This window comes from Triticum urartu, chromosome 7A, assembly GCF_056163025.1.
Source record: "Triticum urartu cultivar PI428250 chromosome 7A, HENAU_Tu73, whole genome shotgun sequence".
In the NCBI taxonomy this organism is placed as follows: domain Eukaryota; kingdom Viridiplantae; phylum Streptophyta; class Magnoliopsida; order Poales; family Poaceae; genus Triticum; species Triticum urartu.
In genome coordinates this window covers 135,555,888-135,567,943 of record NC_141879.1, presented here as the reverse complement: position 1 = coordinate 135,567,943, position 12,056 = coordinate 135,555,888, and the positions used below count along the sequence as shown (strand labels likewise).

The following is a 12,056-nucleotide window of genomic DNA, read 5'->3' as shown; positions in this document are numbered from 1 at the left end:
TGCATGATTCGTCGATTGAAGCTCACATGGAAAAGAAGGGAGAGAGAAAGAGAGAGAGAGAGGGAGAGAGGTACTTAATTCTTACTCATGCATTTATTGTGGTTCTCTTTGTTCGAGTATGTGTAGCCATTTCCCAATATTAATGCTGATGAACTGTTCAATTATACTCCCTTCGTACGCTGGTCACAATGGGTAGGAACTTAGGAATAACATCACACACTCCAATACAAGTTTGCTTATGTGGCACATATTTAATGAAGAGAGAGGTGATTGTGGTAACTAGTTAAGTTACCGGAACATCACACACTCAAAAAACAATGAGTCTATATCCTAATAAATACATCGCTGCATGACATTATATACATGTTCCTACCCACTATGGAGGTAGTAACATAGTCTAGGAAACTATGTAGGTTACTAGCTTATGTTCCTGCCCATTGTGACCAGCCTTAGGCACATTATAAACACCAAATTTCACAAAACGCTTAGGCACGGTGCATTAATTCACACCTCGTTTCTTGTTTCTTGACATGAATAAAAAAATAAACCAATAAGAGATGTGTGGCGTGCAAGCTTTCAATGACTTGAGACTATCTAGCACGGCATGCAGCGGTCAGTTTATTGCATGCAATACTATTAATTAACAAATAAAAATTAAGTTTCTAGTTTTCTCCTCCACTTTGGTCGCGGTGCACAATCTAAGATGACTAATGTACCGTTAAGGTGAGAGTTGTATTTTCCCTTAGATATATCGCCTTAAAAAGTTTACTTTTTGACGTAAAATACCGAAAATCCATCTCTGCACCCGAGCTCATCTGCACCCGTGCTGACAAAAAAAATCAAAACAAATACTAGAAAAAAATCAAAAAATTCCAAATTTATTTTGTATGGTAGACAATTTGATGCGTGATACCCGCTCCAAATATCAAGTCATTTGGACACCTGAGCAGCTCTCAACAAAAAAGACAAATTGGGGTTATGTAAAAATGTTTACTGTTCATGTATTGTTTTGACCCGATTTGTCTTTTTTGCTAAGAGCTGCTCAGATGTCCAAATGACATGAAATTTGGAGTGGGTCTCACGCATCAAATTGTCTACCACACAAAAAAAATTGTAATTTTTTGAATTTGTTTTGAATTTTTTTACTTTTTTTTCTAACCAGGTGCAGATGAGCCTGGGCACCGAAACGCCTTACTCCTTTAGTAAGTTTGTGCATGTTACTTTGTAACTTTACTTCTCTATAACAAAAATATTGGTAATTTAGCTAAGAATTTTCACTAAGTTAGAACATCCTTTCTGTTCACGTGGAGCTCGATGTGGGCACGCGTCGACTTTAGCCAAATAAATAAAGACTTTTCTGTTCACGTGGAGCTCGATGTGGGCATGTGGCCGTCAATATGGGTTTTGTCGACATTGTGGCCCCACGGTAATTAACCTTCCTTGACTGCTTCTAAACAGTACGCAGCAGCCATTGGCCAGCATGTCAATTATCTTCCGGTAGTCCGTCAAAATTGTTGACCAGGTGATAGCTGACATGACAATGGAGCATATATTTTCTACTTCTTATTAGTCCCTCTTGTATTTATGAGTCCATTGTTCACTGTTCACCCTAAAGACTATTCCCTGGTGGTGACCATCGTTTGCCGTTTCCCTGCATTAGTCTGCCAATTGTACGCACGACGATTTTTCCTACAATTTTGGTGGACTAGACTGTTAGGCTAGTCATAGTGGAGAGTAACTTAGACTAGTAACATGCATATGTTACTAGTTTTTGGTACTACTTTCATAGTGGGTAGTGTCATATATGTGGTAACATAGATGTTTTTATTTATTATTTTGTGGACTCATTTTGCATTGGGAATCGCTATGTGATGGTAACATATTATGTTACTTTATTTACATCTCTCCTCATTAACTGCTTGCCACCTCATCATTTTTGCTTATGTGGCATTTATGTTACTACCTATATTACTCCCACTATGACCAGCCTTGTTGATTTGACATAGCGGGGTCCACATGTTGAATTGCTCGCGCCCGATCCTATAGGTTGTTATATGTGTCGGAGATCTCTCAGCACTAAACACATTTTTCTACATGTTGGGTTTTTTTATTATTTGCGATGATATTGGTTAGTAATATCTTTTGAAAAGAAGGTAAGTGCAAATACTAGCTTCAGTGGTAAGATTACCTCAGACACAAGGCACAAGGCTGGTGTGAAAGGGGAGCAAGAGTGCAAAAAAGCAACCAATTGGAGGGGCATAGTTTCTCTTCGGTTCTAGAATATGACTAAACTGATGATATGACGGAAGTGGCCCAAACTTTTGAAAGTTAAGGTGCCATTCCATTGTATGTGGACTGACTCATATCATATGAGAAGATTTCGATTCTTTGCGCTACTTGTCCATGCAGCCATGCCTACCTGTGGGCTTCATTGTAGTGACACAAACACCTTAGTTTTTGGTTGTTGTTGTTGTTGTTGTTGTTGTTGTTGTTGTTGTTGTTGTTGTTGTTGTTGTTGTTGTTGTTGTTGTTGTTGCTGTTGTTGTTGTGAGGAACACCTAAGTATGGTTTAGACATGCTCGTCTTCAGCTGAAGGCATGTTGCATAATCACATGGTTTTAAAAATAGCTAAGAATTTAAGCTTTTGCTAAATGCTTCATCATGTGCAAATTGGCAAACCTCTGGCGAGTACTTTTGGATATTGCTCCAGCTACCATTCCGAAACCTCTGGTGAGTACTTTTTTTGAAAGAGCACAGGAGAACTGTGATTCCATTAAGCGGAAGGGCGGCTGGAAGCCAACTGTACAGGGATGACCGCAAGCAACATAGCAGCGATCAAAAGAAGAAGAAAAGAAAAAGGGAGCCGAAATGCTACTCCTCCCAGTTAAGGTGCCGGCCGCCGGCCAGCGCCCATTGCCTAGGTTCATCGATCAATAGATCAAGAACCTGCTCCACTTGTAGCTCCGTATCCCTGAAGATGCAGGTGTTCCGTTCCTTCCAGATGCACCAAAAAACCTGATGAGTACTTTTTTGCGGGGGAACATTCTGAAACTTTGACAAGCTACCATAAGTCATTAGTTAGGCCTATGAAAAGTTATTGGTATTTATTTTAGAGCTCAATTGTCTTGCTTTTATTCGCTAAACCATCCCCTTGCCATCTTAGTATTATGCATAGTAACTCACAAAATTGCTAAACTGGCTTCTTTTATATTGCGAACTGTATGATCAAGCGTAGTATCTACTGTCATATATGGTACCACGAAGAACTTGGAAATAATAATAATTACAGTGTTGTTGAGATAAATTGCATTGTACTACACTGACTCAGTCATAGGACGTTGCCATCCATGGAGCTGTCTGTCCACATGAAGCCGGTCGGTTGATTCCAATACCATGGCCCACAACAGCGAAGGCTGCCTTTTTCTCACTCAACCCAACAGGACCGCTAAGCCACCAGCTGTCCAGCCAGCAAGTCAAGTCAATGCACGTCCTACTCCTACCTCAAGCAGGGGGCGCCCTATCCCCATGGCTTGCTTCCCCACCACCACCATACAAGTATACCCTACCTCATCCTCGTCCAAGCACGCGCGCCCATTTCTTCCTGCTTCGTCGCTTCAACTGTACCTACTGCACTGCCGCCCGTACCCATAGCTTAGCGCGCCGTGCGCGCGAGCACGATGATGTGCATGCGCGGCCATGTCGTCGCCGTCGCCTTGGCGGTTGCCGGCCTGCTGACGACCCTCGAGCTCGCGGCTGGCATACCGTGGGAGGCATGCGGCAACGCAACTGCTAACTACACGGCCAACAGCAGATACCAGCACAACCTCGGCCTGGTGGCCGCGGCCCTACCCACCAACGTCTCCACGTCCCCTGCCCTCTTCGCCACCGCCGTGAACGGCGACGCGCCGGACAAGGTGTACGCCATCGGGGTATGCCGCGGCGATCAGAACGCCTCCGCCTGCCAAGACTGCATCGCCGCCACCTTCAGGGACGCGCAGAAGCTCTGCCCCTACAACAGGGGCGCCGCCATCTTCTACGACATCTGCCTCGTCGGCTTCTCCGACAGGGACCTGCTCGTCGCGCGCACCAACTCCGACGACCAGGAGGTGCAGCTCTACAACGCCCAGAACGTCACCTCCGACGTCAGCCAGTTCAACGCAACCGTCTACAAGCTCCTCGGCTCCATGGCCGAGTACGTCGAAACCATAAACTCGGCGAGGAAGTTCGCCACCGGGACCATCGGCTTCGACGATACCTACCCCAATATCTACAGCATGGTGTGGTGCACGCCTGACCTGACGCCTGGGCAGTGCCGCGCTTGCCTTGCCGCCACCATTGCCGAGATGCCGCGCGTCTTCATCCCGAATACGCGGGGCGCCAGGATCACCGGCCTGCGATGCAGCGTGCGGTATGAGGTATACCCGTTCTACAACGGCGCCATCATGCTGCAGCTGCCGGGCACCTCGGCTGGTGTGTTAACTCACTCAATCTTGCATTTCCCTTTTCTTTTTTGTACTTGCAATATGTATACTCCACTTGCACAAATAACTGGTTGTCGACCATATATCTTTTTTTTTTGCGGGTGACCATTTATCTTTCTCTTGCTGCACTACGAATAACTTTCACTTCTTAGTAGTAGCTTTTAGTAGAACTCTTCTGTTTGCACATGCAACATTTTCCATGGAATCAATTACTGAAGATGAATATTTTTCGTGTCATAAATTGTTGTCACTATCGGAGAAATGTAGCACTGTATGATTGCTCAGTACAGACAAACCTGTTTGCTGTGAACAATTCCCCTGATTTATTCTCATTATATTTTTAGTGGTTCATTGAGAAATTAGGAAGAATACCTTAAAAAAGTATTAATATTGAGTAATTGTGAACAAAACATGTCAGTGGCTATTTTTGTTGATTGATATACGTGTGTCTAATACTCTAATATAACTTACTCTTGAACTGCTCACTACATGGAATTATCCCAAAAAATTACCAAAATTATGTGCCTATTCAGTTTCTTATGGATGACATGGGAAATTCATGGTAGTTTTCCTAAGTAACTAGTCTTGTTTGTTTTTCTTTCTCCCAACCACAAGCTTGTCAAAAGGGAAGTTTGTCCTGTAAAGGTAATGCGTTAGAAGATAGAACATGCTGAGAAGTGTACATTTGCATGTGCGAAAAAATGGTAACTATAAATATACAATAATTATACATACCTCAATATCCTTAACTTGATTGCAACCACCCTTGACATAAAAATGTTCATGACCCTTATCTACAAGAAGACGCTCTTTTAACATATTATTTCATTTGAGAACAAAAGTTAATATGTTCACAAGCAATGGTTCCAATTTTTATTAGCTTGCTTGTAATTAAGTAACATTTTCAGAGACTCTCAGATATGAGGAGAATTTTGCTTCTATTTGCAGGTAAGAAGAGTAATGAAACCGGTAAAATTCTTGCAATTGTGCTACCTTCAGTGGCAGCTCTACTTGTGAGCATTGTGGCGTGCTTTTGTTGCTGGAGGAGGAGGACAAAAAGTAAAAACTTACTGGCATGTAAGTCCTCCAAAAGACTTAAATCACTGATTGAAATATTGTCATAGGTCATTTGTGGCACTGGATGGACTATATGAGATTGATTAGTACTTTTCACCTGTGTGCACCCAGTTGTGATTAATGACACTGCACCACCACCGTTTACTACAGCGTACCTATAGTTACTTGTCATTGCTTAATTACAGCCACAGTAATTTCAGTTGTTTTATACCTCACGTACATACTCGTAGTTCAGACATGTTGAAATGTTTTCTCTTCTGTGGCAGATGGATCTCATGTGGAGGGCATTGATAGTATTGAATCACTTATTATTGATCTACCAACAATACGAACTGCCACAGATAACTTTCACGAAAATCGTAAGCTTGGTGAAGGAGGATTTGGTGCAGTTTACAAGGTATTGACACTTTTGTGGTACCATCCAGATTCCTATGTCTTGTTTTGTCGATTACTAAATTTAATTACCAACATTTTTTAACTTATTTACCGACATGTTAAACTCCACAGGGCTCCCTTCCTAATGGTCAAGATATAGCAGTGAAACGCCTCTCTCAGAGTTCTCGGCAGGGAATAGGGGAACTAAAAAATGAGCTAGTCTTAATTGCCAATCTTCAGCATAAAAACCTCGTGAGGCTTATTGGCGTCTGCTTGCAGGAGGACGAGAAGCTTCTTGTCTATGAATGCATGCCGAACAGAAGTCTGGACACCTTTCTTTTCGGTACAGTGCAAAATACAATTACTCGACCATATTCCTATATTTGCGGGAAAAAATCATGGTATCCATCCGAAGGTCATAACTCTAATTTTTTTTATCTCACTGGACAAACAGATTCCGAGAAACGCAAAGAGTTACATTGGGGGAAGAGATTCACGATAATAAATGGAATTGCTCGTGGATTGCAATATCTGCATGAAGATTCCCTGTTGAAGATAGTTCACCGGGATCTAAAGGCAAGTAACATCCTCTTGGATGCAGACATGAATCCAAAGATTTCGGACTTTGGCTTGGCAAGGCTTTTTGGAGGGGATCAATCACAAGACACCACAAATCGAGTTGTTGGAACATAGTAAGTACTGTTAATATTCATTGTATGATTTTGCATGAAACATCATCAATTCTTATAAAGTTGTCCATGATATTTCAGTGGATACATGGCACCAGAATATGCTCTACGTGGGCAGTATTCTATAAAGTCGGACATATATAGCTTTGGTGTGTTGATGTTGGAGATCCTCACAGGAAGGAAAAATAGTGACTCCTACAATTCTGACCAATCTGTTGATCTGCCGAGTCTCGTGAGTGCTTAGACAGTTTATAGAATATCTGACCAATCTGTTGATAATCTGTAAACGATACTCCTTACGCTCAATAATTTATCCCATTTAACTTTGACAGTTTTCCAGTGAATATGGTAGTACAAAATATGTTTTCAAAACACCACTAAGAATTGTGCCAATTTTGCACCATTAATATAAGCAATTTTGCTAACATGAGTAGGGAAAGTTATAAACTATAGCGATATCAATCAGATGCAGGAGGATATTAACTAGTACTCTTATGGATGCAGATATGGGAACACTGGACAATGAAATCAGTTATGGAGATGATGGACCCATACATGAGTGGCGATTCCTCGCAGGACGAGATTTTGAGATGTGTTCACATTGGACTATCATGCGTTCAGGAAGACCCTGCTTACAGGCCAACTATATCAACAATCAATATCATGCTGGATAGCAACACGGTCCCATCTCAACCTCCATTGAAGCCGGCATTCTACGTAGAGATGGGTGGCGACATTGTCTCAGACATGTATTCCCGATCATACCCAGGAGGTGTCAATGATTCAACATCCAAGTCGAATGCAATGTCACCGAATGAGATGTCGATAACAGATCCAGAACCAAGATAAGTTTCAAAATAATGAACAAGAACAAGTTTCCTATTGTTGTTGTAGGGAAACAAAAATCTTCATCGTCTATTGAGTTAGACAATGGTATTTCTGTGTATGCATTTGGTATGGTTGAACTTATTTATGTACTTGTACAAGCCGTAAGATGGATCACTCTTCTCGACTGCCCAGAGGGGCATTGTATGGTAATAATTCAGTAACAAACATAGAGTTCATACTGCTGGTCAGCTGTGATAAAAAATAAGATATGTATGTCAGTGAGTTTAGCAGAGTTGCATGTGCACGCACCTTCATCACATTGGATCAGAAAGTTAGAAGTACATATTCCACATGGCATCCTATATCTGGGAGACTGACCAACATCAAACAGCCTGCCACTACGTCGCTCACCCACTCGAACGACTGGGGCGGAACCCAGCCCTAGCCACCAAGGTCGCCGCTGCACATCTATCCCTTCCCTTTGCCGCCGCTTGAGGGGTGGTGCGGGGTATTAGAAAAGGTGGTAGTTTTTGGTCATTTTTTAAAAAGTTGTAGTTCAGTGGAACAACAACTTAAATATGTGGTAGTTTTTTGTCAAATACTCGTTCAAAAGAGAATAAGAGAAATGGAAAATAGCTATTCATGTGTTGTTTCAGATATATGCTTAAAAATACATGTGACTGGCTGTGATGCTATCCGATTCGTTTGTCATACGTGCTGATAGCTTATTCGGATTAATTGGCCATCTTTGGATACACGATCCACATGTAACACAAAAATAGATCTTTTTTTTTGTGGGGAACACAAAATTAGATCAATGACTACTATCCAACGTGGAAACATAATTTAGATCAATCTAAATTGTTCAATCAAAATACTAGCAAGGACTCTGATCCACATCTCATTCAATCTTGAGCTGAGGAATCAAATGTGAGGACTCTATGTAACAGTCCGGAGGGTCAGGAAGTGCCTGAACCTGAGTCCGATTCCTGGTCTCCAGCATTTGCACCACTTGGTGCATGGTTGGCCGCAGCAGCGGGTTCGGCTCCATGCACCAGAGCGCCGCGCGCAAACTGCTCCATCCTCTGCTTGTCCACCATGGTCTCAACGTCCAGGTCACCATCCAACATCAGCTCCGTCCTCCGTGCTACCACCAGCTGCGCCGCCCAACCGAACAGCATGACTGTCTCGTCGTCATCTCCCGCGCCTGCCGACAACCTGTCATGCACCACCCGCTCCTGGCACCTCCAGCAGCAAATCATCTCTAGTAGCATGACGCCGAAGCTGTATACGCCCGCCTTGGTGTCCACACGCGCATCGCTGCGGAGCCACTCGGGCGTGATGTACCCTCTGGTGCTCCTGACGTTGGTCACCGTGGTGTGCACTTGCTGGCTCCCCAACAGCTTGGAGATACCGAAGTCGGTGATCCTCAGGATGCCACGGTCGTCCAGCAGGATGTTGTCGGGCTTGATGTCGCAGTGGATGATAGGGGTGCTGCAGCCGTCGTGGAGGTACTCGAGCCGGCACCCAAGCGATGGCGAGGGCGGCCTCAACACGCCAGAACCACGGGGGCCGCTTCGCTTGCTCGGCGAAGAGAACGCTGTGTGGAGCGAGCAGAGATTTGGATTTCGTCCGATAAAAAGAAATTTCGTCCAAAATTCGCCCGTTTCGTTTGGGCCCGGTATGAGTACAAACCGGTCAGAAAATTCGGCCTCATTTGAATGTTCGGGCCAGCCCATGGTCCAAAATAGCCCGGAAATACCCCCCCCCCCCCCCCAACCGTATAAACGCTGCAACCGAGCGTCTCCTAACCCTAACCTTCGTTCTTTTCCCCACCTCGACTCCACTTTGCGGCGGCGGCATCCTCCTCCTCCAGCGCTCAACCACGGGCCACCCTACTTCTCCTCCGGCGAACCACCTCTGCATAGCCTCCTCCTCCAACGCTGCTCCTCCTCAAGCTCTCCTCCCCGTTCTTCTTTCCCATGGAGGCACAATGTCGCAACTGTGATGGGGCGACGCTGTTGACGGCAGAAACACCATGGAGGCCGGCCACATGAGATGGAGGATGCACTTAGGCGTAGAGCTTGTTCAAATCTGGTCTATAATGTTTTGATGCGTGGATTGTATGGTTTTTCCACTGGTTTATTTTAAATCTGGCCATAATTCTATCAATTTTTGTTTAAATTTTAAATTTTGATTTGGCATTTTCGTCCGGAATTTTCCGAGATAAATCCGAAAAACCGAATTTCGCCCATTTCACCCAGGCCCGGTAAATTTTGCAAAACGAAATTCGAAATTCTGGGAGCGACCCGCCCGTCATGAACTCGAAGACCAACATTCGGTGTCTGCCCTCTTTGCAGTAGCCGATCATACGGACCAGGTTCCGGTGGTGGATCTGCCCGATGGACTGCACCTCGTTTGTGAACTCCTGCTCGCTGTACCCATTGGAGTCGGTGAGCTTCTTCACCGTGATGAGATGCGGCTGCGGCAATCTTATGGTCCCTTTGTAGACCTCCCCGAAGCTCCCTTTGCCCAGCAGACTCTCGAAGCCATTGGTGGCTTGGTAGAGCTCCTTCCAGCTGAATACTCTCACACCGGAGTTCAACAGCCGCTGGCTACCACTGTTCCTGACGAGGTAATGTTGTGCCACGAGGCCGCCGGTGGTGATCAAAAGGAGACAGGACATGCAAACCGTGACGATCTTGTAGGGACTTAGTGTCTTTCTCCTTCTCACCGACGGTCCGTCTTCTGTGTAAGAAGTATTCCGCACTTTGATCAGTGTCTTCGTCGTGATGGTAAGAATCGGAAGCGTTCCTACTCCTCGATGAGGAGCCGCGTTTGGTTTATATTGATATGAGGCAGAACAGCCGTGCCTTGGCTTACAAGTTGGAGAGACCGATCACTTTGGATTCAGGTCGTTACAAGAGGTATCCTGGATAGCTACGAGAGAGAGAGAGCGAGAGAGAAAGATATGTTGGTTGAGATTACAAAGTAGAGATAAATTCTAACACATTCCCTTAATCTCAACTATCCTAAGTTTAGTTTACTCTTGAACTCTTCAAATGGTTTTGCTGGTAATGCCTTGGTGAAGCCATCTGCTACTTGATCTTTCGAAGGGATGAACCATACCTCAAGTTTCTTCTTTGCAACCCTTTCTCGCACAAAATGAAAATCAATTTCAATATGTTTAGTCCTTGCATAGAAGACTGGATTTGCAGATAAATATGTGGCTCTCAAGTTATCACACCATAGGCATGAGATACGATTTAGTTTGATTCCCAATTCCTCAAGTAGTGACTCTAACCAAATGATTTCTGCAGTAGCATTTGCTAGAGATTTATATTCAACTTCTGTGCTTGATCTGGACATAGTAGCTTGTTTCCTTGCACTACAGGAAATAAGATTGGAACCAAAAAATACTGCAAAGCCTCCATTTGATTTCCTGTCATCACTGCAATCTGCCTAGTCAGCATCCGAAAATGCACTAACAAGTGTAGAATTAGAACACCTGAAATTAAGTCCCAATCCCAATGTATGCTTTACATATCTCACAATCCTCTTGACAGTTGTCCCATGAGCAGTAGTAAGAGCATGCAAATACTGACAAACTTTGTTAACAGCAAGGATATATCTAGACGTGTGAGTGTTAGATATTGCAGTGCTCCCACAACAATTCTGTAAATTGTATTTTCTTCCTCCTGAAGAGGCTCTCCTTCATATGCTGAGAGTTTTTCTGGGGAAGATAACGGTGTGGAGGCAGGCTTGCAGTTTTTCATTCCCATACGAGCAAGAAGTTCATTTGCATATTTTTCCTCATTCAACACTATGCCATCTTGAGTTTTCTTGACCTCAATGCCTAAGAAGAAATTCAAATCTCCTAGATTCTTCAAGGCAAATTCTGAGCTCAGGTCATGCATAAGTGCATTAGTAGCATTCTGTGAGGAGCTTGCAACAATAATGTCACCAACATATATGAGCACAAAAATGAGTACCTTTGCCTTGTTATAAATAAACAAAGATGTATCAGCCTTTGATGCAATGAAGCCAAGACACTTTAACTGAGAACTCAGCCTAGCATACCATGCTCTAGGTGCTTGTTTCAACCCATATAATGCCTTGTCAAGTTTGCACACATAATGTGAAGTTTTCTTGTCTACATACCCTAGTGGCTGTCTCATGTAGACCTCCTCTTCCAGAACGCCATGCAAGAACACATTCTGTACATCTAGCTGTCTCAAACTCCAGCCCCTGAATACAACAATAGCTAAAACAAGTCTTATAGTTGCAGCTTTCACAACAGGGCTAAAGGTATCTTCATAATCTATACCATAGCGTTGTTTGAAGCCCCTTGCAACTAGACATGCCTTGTACCTGTCAATAGATCCATCTGCCTTGTTTTTTATTCTATACACCCATTTACAATCAATAATGTTTTTACCTCTCTGACCAGGCACAAGATGCCAAGTCTTGTTCTTCATAAGTGCAAAATATTCCTCATCCATTGCCTTCTTCCACCTCGGATCATCTAGTGCATCATTCAGTGTTCTCGGTTCACCTAGAATACACAACATTCCATATCGTATAGTGCCATCAGTATGGATTTTTG

At 43.7% G+C, this 12,056-nt stretch overlaps 1 protein-coding gene across 2 annotated transcripts; it reads left to right on the top strand.

The window, feature by feature from the left end:
* The first annotated feature begins 3,555 nt into the window (after window positions 1–3,555).
* Window positions 3,556–8,105, top strand: LOC125520856 (cysteine-rich receptor-like protein kinase 6). Of its 2 annotated transcripts, XM_048685891.2 has the most exons (7): window positions 3,561–4,470; window positions 5,430–5,558; window positions 5,825–5,955; window positions 6,066–6,276; window positions 6,388–6,625; window positions 6,704–6,854; window positions 7,127–8,105. In XM_048685891.2, the coding sequence occupies exons 1-7, from the start codon at window positions 3,678–3,680 to the stop codon at window positions 7,469–7,471; spliced, it is 1,998 nt and encodes a 665-aa protein (XP_048541848.1). In that variant the 5' UTR covers window positions 3,561–3,677; the 3' UTR covers window positions 7,472–8,105. The 2 variants fall into 2 exon arrangements, with proteins under 2 accessions (XP_087392869.1, XP_048541848.1); XM_087536743.1 differs by having other exon boundaries at window positions 3,556–4,470; window positions 6,066–6,625.
* The last annotated feature ends 3,951 nt before the right edge of the window (window positions 8,106–12,056 follow it).

What these genes read in the sequence shown, in the direction of transcription:
- LOC125520856 (XM_087536743.1), top strand. Translation starts at nt 3,678, where the DNA reads ATGATGTGCATGCGCGGCCATGTCGTCGCCGTCGCCTTGGCGGTTGCC. An exon ending in GCTGCCGGGCACCTCGGCTG is followed by an intron (nt 4,471 to 5,429) that starts GTGTGTTAACTC and finishes TTCTATTTGCAG; the next exon opens with GTAAGAAGAGTAATGAAACC. An exon ending in CTGTTGATCTGCCGAGTCTC is followed by an intron (nt 6,855 to 7,126) that starts GTGAGTGCTTAG and finishes TTATGGATGCAG; the next exon opens with ATATGGGAACACTGGACAAT.